The sequence below is a fragment of the Ambystoma mexicanum genome, chromosome 10, assembly GCF_040938575.1.
Source record: "Ambystoma mexicanum isolate Mex_15411 chromosome 10, UKY_AmexF1_1, whole genome shotgun sequence".
Lineage (NCBI taxonomy): Eukaryota > Metazoa > Chordata > Amphibia > Caudata > Ambystomatidae > Ambystoma > Ambystoma mexicanum.
In genome coordinates, this window is record NC_090932.1 from 27,737,354 (window position 1) to 27,752,358 (window position 15,005).

The following is a 15,005-nucleotide window of genomic DNA, read 5'->3' on the forward strand; positions in this document are numbered from 1 at the left end:
TTTGGCAAACAAGTAAACGCCATGGCCTCAGCTACCTCCTACACCTGCAAACTTATCATGGCAGCTAAGCTTTTCCTATCACCCAACAACTGCATTACTCTAGCAAGAGCCCTAATCTTATCCAAGTTGGATTATTGTAATGCCCTATATATAGGCAGCAACAAATACATTACATCCAAAATTCAGACTCTCCAAAATAATGCCCTGAGAGCCGCCCTAAGTATCCCCAAAAATGTCCATATTTCTGACCTCAGGAGATCCGTTAACTGGCTCTCTACAAAAGAAAATCCTCCACAAAAATGCACCTTTGACACACAAATGCCTCACCCGAGCAGCCCCACAATACCTCACAGCCAGATTCACCACACAAACAGCCTCTCGCCCCCCCTAAGAAAAACTAACTCTAACCTACTATTAGTACCCAAATTTAAGCTTACCAAATCCGGAGGGAATAGCTTCCCTGTCAAAGCAGCACAATATTGGAATTCCCTCCCCCCTGCCTTAAGGGAAGATTTACCTTACTCACAATTCAGATCTAGCCTCATTCACTGGCTAAAGCAACAGGACGTCTGACCCTACCTCACCTGCAATCCTCCTAGTATTTATTGTATACATGTGACTTCACTGTTTTCTGCTACATGTATGTGCCTCATACTTATTCTTGGTTCTCACTGTGTATACCTACCTTTATTTGCCCTGCCTGTTAATGCATACAGCATTGTAAACTTAGCTGTACTCATTCCTGTGCTCTATGTAACTTAAGCTTAACAACCCTCTTTTTGCCTTCGCGCCCAAATACCTCTGGGTCAGGTGCACTATATAAATCATAAAAACAAACAAAAATGAAACCAACCCCAATTCGTACCTAATGAAGGCCGTAGGCACTCCTTTCGGCAGCCACAAAACCATAGTCCAAAATATATTTTCCAAAATGGACCAAAGGTTGGCATTGCAGCCTAAGGCGCATTCAGCTCTGTCAGTCATGGCGGGAACGGCTTTTTGATTATTAAAGTTCAAAGCCGGACGCAATGAAAATGTTCCGAATGTTTTGTTTAATACGGAAGCTTGAATGCATATTTGCCTGCATTTTGCTTTTGTTTTTTTGCACCAAGGTGCATCATTCAGGCTGGAGCTTAACCATATGCCAAAGTAACATGTAGTAGTCACTACCCTGATGGATTGTTTCTCAACCCGCCATGTGAAGTTTTTTTTCTGTGTACCTCCTCTTCTCCCAAGATACTGGAGTATCAATATTTCAGATTTGTTTTGGATTGATGTTTAAGCGTTTGTTTTTAACGTACATTTCCATGGCATCTAATTTGCGCTGCAGCCCTATAGGTGTCATGTCCAACAGGACTAGGAAATCTGCATATAGCAGCCCATTCATACGATATCCATTGATTTTAGGAGGAAAAGAAGTAATGGCTCCAAGGTCAACTCTAACATCCGAGATGAAAAGATTGAAAATAATTGATGCTAATGGGCAGCCTTGCTTGACTCCACAATATGTTGTTTTTTTTTAGCAGGATAAAGATCCTTTTAGGTCCAGTCTAACTTTGATGTCTGTATTCGTGTGGAGATCCTTAATTGCTCCTAGTCAACTTGGGGGACAGTTCCATTTTCTCATTTTGGACAATAATAGTTCCCGGTCAATGCCTTCAAAAGCCTGGCAAAGGTCTATGAAAGCCAAATAAATTGGGCGTCCAGATTTTATAGCTTCCATTTTCAAGACCAAAAGATTTAAGCTGCAGCCTACACCTCTGACGAATCCCTCTTGTCGTACTTCCATGTGTTTGGACTTTATAATCCAGTAATTTAGTTGTTTTTGCAGCTGTGTATCGTATAATATTCCTAGCACATCCAAAAGTGCAATAGGCCTGCAATCGCCCTTCTTGAAAATGGATACTACTATTGCTGACTTCCATGTAGATGGCGTAGTACCCTCAAACACTATTTTGGCAAACAATATCTCACAAGAATCAGCCCATTGATTGGGATTTTCCTTCAACATGAAATTTGTAAGCCCAACAGGCCCCGGCGCTCGAGATGAGCTAAGATGCTTTATGTTATCAAGGATGTCTTCATAGAATTTCAAATCCCATTTTTTTTTTTTAGGGGTGGTAGTTCTACCTTGTTTTGCATATAGCTTTTGAAAGTGTGCAACCCATTGTGACTCAGTCACCCTGTTTGCTTGGGTTGCTTGTTGCAGACTAGAGGTGTCATTTATAAATCCTCCAAAACTCCTGGGCATTTTCATTTTTATTGATGAAGCAAACCATCACTATCTCTGCATCTCGTTGCTCCATGATAGCTCAATGGGATATGATCCAGTTTTTGTATTTTTGTTTAGATGCTTTCTTTGCTTTTAATTGTTCTTCTTTATTGAGAGTGAGGTACGATCAGAGTTCCTTTCTTAAGAGACACTTTCTTTTCAAGATCTCTAGAACAAAGGTATGCGTAGATTGAAAACCACGATGTCCAAGGCCATGATTTTTTTCCAGATAATGACTCAGTAGGTGGATATACGCAACTTTTGAGATTAAGGGGTGGCTCTTTGTCAAAGGTTTTTATGATTGTATGTCCTGTTTCTTCAGTCTTAAGCAACCTCTAATCGGTTCCACTTCCACTATGTGTTCCCAATTAGGTTTTAGTTTGGTCAACTTAATTGCTAAAGTCAATTTTAATATGCTGTGATCGCTCAAAGAATTATCAATTATTTGTAAAGTTTTTGCGCTGCGATCTAGCTCAGACAGGAAAAAGTAGTCTAATATGGACTCTTCAGTATTGTGCCTCCATGTTGATCTTGAAGGGATGTCATCTTTGAGGTTTCCATTTTGCATCTTTAAGTTTCTTCTCTCCAATTCTTCTCCCCATTTGATGACCACATTTTGTGTCTTTTTAAGTGTGGCATTACAGTCCATCATGGCTTTTACACAATTTACGTTGAGGTCTTGTTATGACCCAGTCTGGTTCATAGTGATTTAAGAGAAGGATACAGTGGCAGGTATACTTCATAAATGCTTTATTTCAGTTCCTCAGTTACAGGTACAAATCAGGTCTCATCAAATCCATAAAGAGAAAGGAGGAAATCATGAGGGAAACCCACTGGCTCCCACCACCCAAGCTTACAAAGCTCAACTGCCTGGGTTAGTACCCATTCATACACAAACACTCCAAGATACCTCAGTATTCCACAAATGACATCACCACATACAAACAGCATTCAGAAGGGGAAACCATAGAAGGGAAGTCTAATCCTAACACCTGCTTCCCTTACAATCACGAGCGTTCCCAACACCTCCTTCCCTTGCAATCCCAAACAAACCGGTCTCACACCTCAAGCACACCGTGACTTAAAACGGGCATCACACCTAACCATCAGAGGGACCTTGAGCACAAATCCACTGCCAGTCACTCTAAAAAACCAAGAAATTAAACAGCTGGACAAACAGGTGTAACTAACAACCGGTAACGGCACCCCACCAACAGAACAACACTTTTATCCTCCTAAGAAATCTCACATCACCTTCCACCCGTCGCCACCACCAACTGGTAACCAGCCTGCCACGCTGGAGCACAAACCTGCCCCTCTGGGCTACTAACCAACAAACCATTTCCAACCTGGGGAAACAGGACACTTCCTGTCCGCCACTGCCAGATCTCAGGGCGCCACACCTGAGCACAAAACGGCCACCAATATGGGCTGGCACGAAGTCGGCTACACACCTACAAGGAACATCTCTAACATACTACTCCAGACCATAATGTCAAGGCAACTAAAAAGACAGGCTGCTACAATCAACCAAAACACACACCTACAATCAACCAAAACACTCACCTGACTCATCCTCAACAACTCAACATTCATAAAAACACTCACAACAAAGGCAACCAGTGGGGCACCGGTCAACCATACCACTAGACTTTCTCAAGATGTTGGCCAGACACCTGAGCTCTCAGCTTCTAAAAACCAACCAGGTAACCCTACCACCGAGATGTTCTGTTGCCGTACTCCGAAGACCATCCAAGAACCTAACTAGGACGACCCCAGAAGCAACATTTCATGTAAATAACCAGTAATAATCACACCACTCACCATAAAGACTCCTCGGAGCCCCACAAATCACCATGACTCTGCAGAGCCACACAAATTACCACCATGACTCCACAGAGCAGCACAAATCACCATCATGACTCCACCGAGCCACACAAATTACCATCATGACTCCACAGAGACGCACAAATCACCATCATGACTCCACAGAGCCGCACAAATCACCATCATGACTCCACAGAGCCGCACAAATCACCATCATGACTCCACAGAGCCGCACAAATCACCATCATGACTCCACAGAGCCGCACAAATTAACAGGTCTCCAAACAAAATTATTTGTGTGCGAGGTTCGTTGATATTGATCTCATCAATTATCTCTTTGACTTCATCCATAAATGTAGTGGTGCTGGCCACTTTATGTTGCCAGTATATGTTGATTATTTGAAGTTTATAATTTATTTGTTTAACCTCGCCTCTGTGTTCTAAGATGACTGTATGAAGTGACCTTCATTTTTGGAGCTAGAAATTCGAAAGCCTGGGGATTATTTTATGAGGGTTAATAAGAGAGTGCTGGGTCGTCCATCTGCTGGCTTAATTGCAAGATTGAATGCCATCTCAAACTCATCTGCAAGTGGACATGCCTCAAGCCAAGTTTCCTGTAGGCAAATAATGCAACTCCTTTGACTAGACTTGTGAATCATGAAAAAGGTGGGCAAAGCCCCAGGTGTTCCACAAGGCGATGTTACAATTTTCGTCTTCTTCATCTCTCGGGCGTTAGCTCGATTGTTGTCCACTCAGGGCACCAGGAAGCCAATTCCAGTTTTCTATTTTTGTTGTTTTGTTATTTTCAGAAACTTGAGATTCAGCAGTTTTATAGCATTTTAATTCTTGGTTGATAGTGATCTTAATTATCTCACCCGCTTGAATGTCTTGTGGTTGGTTGTTGACTCCAAACATCCTTGTATGATCTCTAAAATTCACACACGATTGCTCTTTCGCTTCATTGAAAGGTCTTCTAACTAAGTTGTGACGAGGTGAAATGAAGTGCATTCTGTGGCGGGTAAGAACAAGGACCCAGACTCTTGTTAGACATTTCTTAATGTGTATTTATTAAAGAAAAAGGTTAACACTTATCTTTACCTATTTCTATGAGGTATTCCCTACCTAACAAACTAAGGTGCTCGTCAGCCGTCATTGAATCTCTTAATAGAATCGGTCCACTGTCCCAAACTAACCGTAACTGACCCTGCCACTATTTTAAAAACACGACAGGAGAAAGAATCCCTTCTCTTGGGTTCTTGCTCTTGACAAAGTTATATTTAATAACTAATCTTCAATAGTTCTTTATGACTTCTTTAATTAGCCCAAAGTTATTTTAGAAGTTCATTACTCTGTTCTTCTAAACATGGGGCTTCCTTGGTCCTGTACTGGTATCTTTTCTCTGTGTCTTAATTGTTGGTTACTTTCGTCTTTAAATCTATTTCCAATATGTATTCTTCCCTTTTCCCCAGGGTAGGGTTATGCAACTTGACTGTAATTCGCTATTGAGGTTCTTTCTCTTTTATTAGATTCACAGTGTCTGGCCTCTGTAAGGTCTATGTCCTTTAAGATATACGTTTCTCTATCCTTACTCTCAAATGTTCCTGCTCTTGACTGATGATGCTTTCTTTATTTTGACTACAACAAGTAGGATTACTCTCAATGATTATCCTACAATTCTTTATCTCTTTGGGTGATACTCTCAATGTCTTTACTCAAATAAGTAGAAACACTTTCATAATGATTCATCTTTACTTCTCTTGTTATCACTATTGTGTTCTCGTTATCTCAACTGTGGGGGGGTTGGAGTATGAATATTCTTATAATGATTCTCATTCACTTGTCTCAATGGCATATTTTCATTATGTTATCTGGGACGAGTTTGAATGTTTATATAATGTCTCCTCGTTGCTTTGTTTAGCTTGGCTTTTCCATTTCAATAGACCGAGCCCTTTTCCGACCTCACGTTTTTCACATCTTCCTTTTAGATGGGTTTTCGGTATCCCTGGTACCGGTTTGTTTCGTGGTCTCAGCTGTGTAGCAGTCTCGGCGCAATTACTAGGCCCTCTGTTCCACCACTGCCTCGGTGGCCATGCCACCGTTGCTGCTCCTCTCTTCCTCCAGTTGACAGGATACTGTTGACAGCCAGTTTGTAATCTACTGGCTTCTCTGCATTCCCAGTCTATCCCTCCTTGCAGAGGTGGCGTAGCCATGGGCCTACCCCAGCGTACCTTCCTCCTTCTTGCACTCTCCCTCAACCTCTTGAAGCCCCTCTTGAAACCTGTTGCCTTAGTTATTCATCATCATCTCAGTTATATACAATTCTTCATTTAAAGGACAAAAGATCAGACAAAAGAGCGACCTTACCGAATCTAGGTACGCAAGCTAGGACACTAGCTTCTAACTCCGAAACATCTTCAAATTCTCCCAAGTCTCTATCCGTGAGGTAGAAAATATCATTGCCTCCCTTAAACCGTCAAGGTGCCAGAGACAGTTGCCCAGCTCAAATAATTAAAGAAGCGGCCATAGATCTGGCACCCTTAATCTCAAACTGATTAACGCATCATTCTCATCTGGCACTGTACCCAGTAATTTAAAGGAGTCCTGGGTCTTACCACTCCTAAAAAAACTATCCTTGGACCCTACCATACCTACTAATTATAGGCCAATCACAACTGTCCCATTCTTACTAATGCTATTGGACAAAGTAGCCTATCTCCAGATATATGAATACTTAAAGACCAATCACCTCTTAGGTGTCTGACAATCAGGTTTTAGGCCTCAACACAGCACTGAAACAGCGCGGATTGATCTAAAGACCCAGATCGATGAACTCAAAGACAAGGGGAAAACTGCTTTGTTACTACTCTTAGATATGTCCACCGCCTTTGATTTGGTGGACTACAAAGTACTAAGAAAACAAATGGCCTCAGCTGCCCATTACTCTCAGGACGCCATAGCATGGATCCAATATTTTCTAAACAATAGGACCATGAGAGTCTTCTCTCCATCAGCAGCTGCAGACCCTATCCCAATAACATGTGGAGTGCCGCAAGGTTTGTGTGTTTCACCAACAATGTAGAACATGCACAAAGCCACTGTTTGACGAATTGGACCATCTGGGTGTTCCCTACACCAACTATGCAGATGACACCCAGATCCTCATACCTCTCACTGGGAACTATGACAGGAACGTGGGCCTAGTGAATAACATGTATCGAATCATCCAGGCATGGATGGCCTCCCACGGTGTCTGCCTGAATGATGATAAAACAGAGCTCCTTAGTCTAGGAACTGTAGCTAATCTCAACAAACTTGGTAAAACGTACTCCTCATTCAATATTGACGGGACCAATATTAAAGTGGTAAAAGGTAAAAACTCTAGGTTTTTAACTAGACTCAGCTCTTAGAAAATGTGCACCATCCTAGCCAGAGCCCTCATCCTCTCATAGTTGGACTACTGCAATGCCCTATACCTAGGGGCAAGCAAGCACATTGCAAATAATATTCAAATCCTTCAAAACAATGCCCTTTGACCGGCTTTGGGTATACCAAGGAGAGAGCACATCTCAGACAAGGAGAAAGAACAAATGGCTTTCCATTAGGGACATTTTGTTAAAACCAGTTTCCTTGACACACAAGGTCTCAACCAAGTCGCCCCTCTTTACCTCTCCGAGAGAATTGTCAAAAAATCTTAATCAGGTCCTACTAGAACGGCTAACTCAGACTGTCTGGTAGTACCTAGATACAAACTAAAAAAAGCCGGAGGGAGCAGCTTCCCAGTTATGATAGCACAACATTGGAACGCCCTCCCCCCTGCTCTGAGAGCGGACCAGTCCTTCCCCCAACTTCAGGCGAAATACCATAAATTGGCTTTCAGCCAAAGACCAATGACCCACCTAGGACTGCTTCTGGATAGTTTGAGCAACTCTCAAACGAGGATACATGATCCCTCCACGTCCTGACAAACGTTACTGACTGACTATATGAGTGTTGTACTTCTCTGCAGTACCTTTTATATTACTCTATATATATTAACTATATCTATGGTATACTAGCATGTGCTTCAGCATCTCTGTTCTTCACTGTATGTTCCTTTGTTACCATTCTGTATATTTTGACTGTAACTACTGTAATTCATGACAAGGTATATTTGTAACTTCTGCAAATGCGCCCAGATTCCTCCCGGTTTGGTGCGCTTCATAAATCAATAAACAAAGGGAAAGTCCCAGTTTGTTTCACAAGAACACGTGTTTGTACAAGTCCTTGTGGGATATGGTTGAAGAGGTACAGTTAGAGGACTCTTTAGGGAGTTACTCACAGGAACAGGAGTCCAGGTCCCACAGAGGGAGTCTCTCCCTGTGAGGTCCCGCTTTTCCCTACCCCTAAAGAGGGTATGAGGGTATTGAGGCATGGGCTCACCTCCCTAGCCTCACCAGGGGATTAGGGGGCAAAGGGAGGGGGGGTTTCCCCTTGGGGAGGAGGGGGGGAATTCCTGAGATTTGTCACAATTCCCTAATCCCATTACAAGGCATGGAAGAAGGTCAGGAGCCCAGGCAAGGCCAGCACAGTAGGGATTTAGTCAGAGCCATGTGCTACCTGGAGGCAGTACAGGGCAAGGCATAGAGGGCACTTCTTGGTCCAGGTCTTCCTTCTGAGGCAATTGAAATAAACCTTTAAAGCCCGAGTTATATGAAAGTAGTTCCTCAGATTTGTTTTAGACCCGCTTCCCATTTGAACACAGTGAACCTCAGTTATTGCAAGAGTGATCAGATGATTGGTTTGCTGATCTCTCAGTGGCCCTGGAGGCCTAAGCAAACCAGCAATATTTGCAGAGACTCTCCGATCAAGGCCATATGTACTTTAGTTACTCACCCGGGAGCACTGTCAAACACCCGCCAAGTGATGCAGAGTCCATATGCAAGGTGGGACCTTCACAGACCTGTGTGTGGGTGTCAAGTACGTTTTTCTAAAGTCCAACTGGTGCTAGACTTCATAAGACTTATCTCTTGGTATTGGGGACCCAACTCTTAATATAGGCCTGTACAACACAACTCAGTAGAGTGGCTGAGCAGCCAGGCTTATCATCTTAAGAGGGAGTAATGTGAGCTGTAGAGCAGTACAAAGAAATAATTTCATACAAGGACCCAAGAAAACACGTACTCACTTAAGTCATATTAAAATATATTTATTGCCCCAGATGCCCCACAATGCTTCCAAACACTGCAAAAGTGTTTAAAATGGAAGCGCTCAGCGCTCCAGTCCCCTTCATCTCCCCCCCTCCTTCCCCAGCCCAATACCGCCTCCCAACCCTCCCCCTGCACCATGATTGGTGTCTTGGCCACATATCATGAACCCTCCCAGGGCAGCCCTCTGCCCAGCAGCCCCTGCGGCTAAGGGCCCCAAGGCCAAGGGCGGCTCCAAGATGTGTCTGCAGGTGTCCGCAGGGGAAGCCAGTAAAGCCAGCAGTCAACAGACACCAACAAAAACTGAATGTGGCATGGGTGGGGAGTGGAGCAATCACTCTACTACAGAAAACCCCTGCCACTCTATCTTACCTCCCATTAACATAAACTGTCAGACTCGCACTAGGTACACTTAGAAAGATTTGTGACCACCGGACTGAACTTAGTCATGACAGGATTGTCAAAGTTGCCTTACATTACATACTAACTTACTTGTCAAGGTCAACAAGCGCCACACTTAAATGAAATTTCAATATTAGCATGCCCACACTTAGAATTGTGAATATCAGCATGTTCAGACTTGGATAAAATCTGTGAATATTAGCATCTAAGTCCACACTTGGATAGAGTTGTGAATATTAGCCTGCGTCACATCTACTTAGGACTTTGAATATTAGCATATCCAGACTTCGAGAGAATTGTGAATATTAGCATGCCTAGACTTGGATAGAATTGTGAATACTAGCATGCCTAAACTTGGATAGAATTGCGAATGTTGGCCTGCGTCGCATCTGGATAGGACTTTGAATATTGGCATGTCGACAACTAGATAGAATTGTGATTACTAGCATGTCCAGACTTGGATAGAACTGCGAATGTTAGCATGCTAAAGGTCAGGTAACCCACTAACCAATATAAGCTCAAACTCTCCATAATTATTTCACTCAAAAAACTCACACAACCATATCTCGCACAACAAGCCGCACACACTTCACAACACTGCAACACATAAGCCGGAACAACAGCACACGCAGACTGACACCGATCCAATACCCGCACCAAAGCTGGTGTATACCGAGCTGAAGCTACCAACAGAACACCACTCCTCTCACTATCCTACTCCCTCTTCACCTTACTAACCCATCCCACCTTATCATTTACAGATCCGCCAGAGCGCCTGGAGACCAATTCCATTGGTGACGGTGCGCGGTACAAATACCTTTAACATTTAACATACACAAGGCACACAAGCAAATCTAAAATGCAGCAACTACCAATAACATTCACTTAGAAAAGGAATAAGACTATAAAAGGAACAATAAAGCAGGCGAGTAACCTTTGGTATACTTTTCATTTCTGGCACACAGGGTGACGTCAGTTAAGGTCAGAAAAGGACTTATTAGTATCACCTTTAGAAAATTGAGTATGGAGGGAAATAAAGGTTAGACAGAACACAGCGAGCAACTGTTACTAACAAGTACACTCTCCCAGAGGGATGAAGGCAGTCTATTTCCTAACAATGAAAGTGTTCACAATTAAAGTCTATGGAGTAACCAGCATTGCCAAAGCCAATAGGATCAAGAAGATAGACTTTTGGGAAACCAGCATAGCCAAAATCTAATGGACACTACTAGTTCTGATGAATATCTTCAGAGGAAAAGTTAACCAGTCAGTGGTTCATGAAGAAAACACAGGAGCTCAAGGGGAGCCTTCCTGATAGTACACAGGCTGTAAGGCCTGCACGTTGAGGTCCACTTACAATTGAAGAAAGCACCACTTTCCAAGCCAGGAAGCACAGCAAATGGCACAAGATAATAACAACCAAAGCCCCATCGTACCTTAAAAGTGAAGAAATTGTAGCTGGCTTCCTTCTAGGTGCAACATTGCAGACCTCGATTCCTGATGCTTGGTCGTGGTGATGAAAAGGTGAGACCTCTGGCAGGCGACTGCGGTAGCACTCGGGGAAAAGGGGTCAGCAGAAATGGATTCAACTCATTTTAGTATCTCTTTGTGGTTTTGGTGCCTTTTTCTCAGTGCCAAGAAGAAACGAACATCGCTGATTGGATTCTATGGAATTACTCGGTCCTGAACTCAGGACACACGGATGCCTGCAAAATTTCAGCCAGGTTCGATCTTCGGAAGACGATGCACTCAATAATGGTCCCGGTACCCGGGTATTGGTGTTCTGCAGCCTGGGAAAATCACAGGACATCGGGGATGGCCGAAATGAAGGTCTTGAGGCTAGTTGGTCCCGCCAGCCTAAGGGAGGAAGTTGTCCTTGGCGGGTCTTCCCTGTCATTTTAAAAATGGGGTAGCACAGCTGCAGGACTTTACTGGTGCTTCTGCATTCCTGGAAGGTGCTGCTGGCGTCTCTGCTCGTCTTCTGCTTCAGATGCCTTGTTCCAGTAGACGACTTGTCTGTAGTCCAAAAATCCTCGCCTTATATCCTGGAACCCATCCATTCACTCCCATAGATCTCTCAATCACCTGGTGATAAGCTGTCCTTCAGGACAGCTAGCCACCAGTTAGAACTGGTTTCAGTCAGGCACAGACAAAGGACAGCAAAGTTGTGGGCTCCTCCATCACTTCCTGCCTTCCCAGAGACTGGAGCCTGGGCAGGCTTCAGGGTTGAATCCTGTCAAAGGCAAAACTCACAAAGGACTCAAAGCTACTCTAAACGATAGGAGAAAAGCCTAGAAGGAACTGAAACAAAAAATGGGAAAAAATAAGACTGGGGCCTTTTTGAGAAAATTGCCACCCATGGGTGCTGTACTGCAGCTGAGAAATCAGCCTGCTAGTTACCTGCACAAAAGGCAGTAAAAAGAAACCACTGCCACCAGCCATTTCAGGGGGGGGGGGACATCTAGTGTCCCCTGACTAGGGAGCGTCGGGGTGGGGCTCAGGGGGGCTGGCAAGGAGTACAGCAGAGGACAAGAGGCAGAGCTGCGGTGCTAAATGTTCCTTTCTGATCTTCACCCCTCTATGTGATCCAAGGGTGCAAATGAAGGGCAGTGAAGGTTCTACAGGTCCATCAGTGAGAAAATGCACTGGGTGCGTTCCCCACAGCTTACAACTCCACCAGCACTATCAGAAAGGTCACAAAAGTGTGCTCCACGTTTGATCCACAATGTCCACATACGAACACAGAATTGATCGGGAGAGTACGTCTCTGCACGAGTCCCATAGTGGTGCCAAGCATTACCAAAGGTTTGGAACATGTCTATTTTAGGAAATTATCCATTACCAGATGTCGAGGGGGATATTTCAATCCAAATAACCAACCACGATTTTCAGACATTTCAGAACACCAAAAAGGAGCAATGGGGACTTGCAACAGGGATATTGGGGTCAGGATAATTTCTGGAAATAGTTTGTGTGGTAAAATACATTTACAGTCAATGAGTGAGGGGTAGAATGGCACACCTTTATATGTACATATTGGAAATGGTGTTCAACATCACATGATCAAGACTTGAGGAGTAATAAGCCCGAGCCAGCCCATGAAACGGATGCCTCGACTTCTCTCGAGCTGCCTGGCCTGATTACATCAAAAGCCCCAACCCAAACTTTACCTCCAAAAAACCTTGGCACTCGCATGCTTGCAGCTGCAGTCAGGAAGTGGCACGTTCTGCCCATCTGCAATGCCTAGAGCATAGGGAGAAGCAGGTGCTGGTCAGTATTATGAACAGATCCGTACCTGCGGCTGGATGGAAGCTGCCGTCATCTGCCACCAGCGGTTCCGAAAACTGCTTCTTTCTCTTCTTTTCTTCCTTTAACAACTCCTCTTGCAACAAACGAGCAATGTCCTAGTTACATCAAATGAAAAACGGAGCAATCAGAAAGTGAGTCCATGGCCTCAGGGAGAAACACATTGCAAATGCATTCTCAGTCTTCATGTCGCCCTAGGCAGTGTACATTGTGGATTTGGGAGCGATCTAGTAGTTTTGTTGCCTCTATTTGTGTTATTTTATTCATTTGTATATTTGAATAGCGCACCAAACCCGTAGGCATCGCAGCGCTGGTCACAGTAATTGCAGAAGTAAAGTGCAAGTGCGGGTAACCTGGGTGACCAAAGTAGGAGGTAGTACAACCCTCCTTGATGCAGTAGGCATAGCATAGTACAAGCTGCAGGCACACAGTTGAGAATACAATTTGTTATGTCAGAAATTACAGATAGTACATTACTCTAGGAGGAGGAGCTACAGGAGGTTAGTAATCTTGTGAGAAAAGCTAAGTTTTTAGGCTTTTGTGGAAGGACCACAGGGAGGTTTCGGTTCGAGTTGAGGAGGTAGGGCATTCCAGCGTTTAGCTGCTACTAGAAGGAAACTGCGTCCCCAAGCTTTTTGGAATTTGAATAGGAGCAGGTTAGATTGAAAGGCTCTGTTAGTCTATTCGATTGTGTTTTCGTAAATGTATTTGTAAGGTATTTAGGGGCAGAATTTGCTAGACATTTGTATGTGAGGGTGAGGGTCTTCAAGTGAATTCTCTCCTGGATATGGATCCATTGGGCACCTCTTCTGGCAGCAGAGATATGTCCTTTATTCAGGATATTCAACGCTACCCTCAAAGCATTCTTTTGAATTACTTGGAGGTTTCTAAGGTTGCTGGTGGAAGTTCAAGCAAAGGGCATTGCAGTAGTCAAGCGTCAATAGGATGAGGGCTCTGGCTAGGGTGAGACAGCTGTCCGTGGACAAGGGGTGTCCGATGGCATTGACCAATTTAGTTGTATAGGCTGAGGATGAGGCTATCGCGTTGACTGTCTTATTAGTGTGAGGGATGTGTCCCAAGTATGCTTCCGAGTTTTTACTGCTTTAGAAATCGGAATGGTGTTTCAGTCTATGGTGAAGGATGAGTAGGTCTTATCAAGATTGTTTAATAGGTAGTGAGATCACTTATCTTTGTTGAGGCACAACAAATGCGTAGCCATCCAGGCCTGAATACTTTGGTAAACTGTATTCAGGGAATTTGTGTCTGTGTCATAGTTGCCGGTGATGGGAATGGGGATTTGAGGATTGCCTGCGTAGTTCGTGTAGAGGATACAGACTGAGTCAAGAAGGTCGAAGAGGGGCTTCATGAAAATATTGTAAAGCATCGGAGAGAAGCAAGAGCCTTTGGGGACACTGTAAGTGACTGGGGCAGGGGCTGCCAAGGCTGAAGGCGAAAAAACTGACATGGTTCTGTTGGACAGGAATGATTCAATCCACGTTATAGCTTTGGGTGAGAAGTGGGCTGTGGAGGCCAAGAGCTGGCACAAAGTGTCGTGGTCCACTAAGTGGAAAGCAGCTGAGAAGTCAAATAAGAGGAAGAGGGAAAGCTTGCCATTATCCTTACGTTCGTTCATTTGAATTTTTAGATCAAGGAGAGATGATTCTGTTATGTGGCCTGACCGGAATTCAGATTGACACAGGCTTAGGAGGTTGTTGGATTCAAGATATTTTTGGATTTGTAGGTGAGCTACTCTGTCCAGGATTTTCAGAACGAATTGGACGCTAGTGATGAGACGATACATTGTAGGGATGCTAGGGTCAAAAGTTGTTTTTTTTTTTTAAAAAAAAGATTTTTTTTTAAGAGGGGGTGGACCCAGGCCTCTTTAAGGTTGATAGGCACCATGCTAGTGGCGAAGGAGGAATTTACAATCGCAGTGATAAACTGAGCTAACTCAGTGACAGTCTTTGATGACAGAGGCCGGACATATGTCGCCTTGGCATCTGATTGGTTTTAAG

General features: G+C 43.9%; 1 protein-coding gene across 2 annotated transcripts in view; it reads right to left on the minus strand.

Moving 5' to 3' along the window:
- Nucleotides 1-15,005, minus strand: part of CCDC50 (coiled-coil domain containing 50) — a 411,626-nt gene that overhangs the window by 145,370 nt on the left and 251,251 nt on the right. For both annotated transcript variants that reach the window (XM_069617441.1, XM_069617440.1), the window contains exon 5: nt 12,980-13,088. In XM_069617441.1, the coding sequence (XP_069473542.1) occupies nt 12,980-13,088 (109 nt within the window). The remainder of the gene's footprint in view (nt 1-12,979; nt 13,089-15,005) is intronic.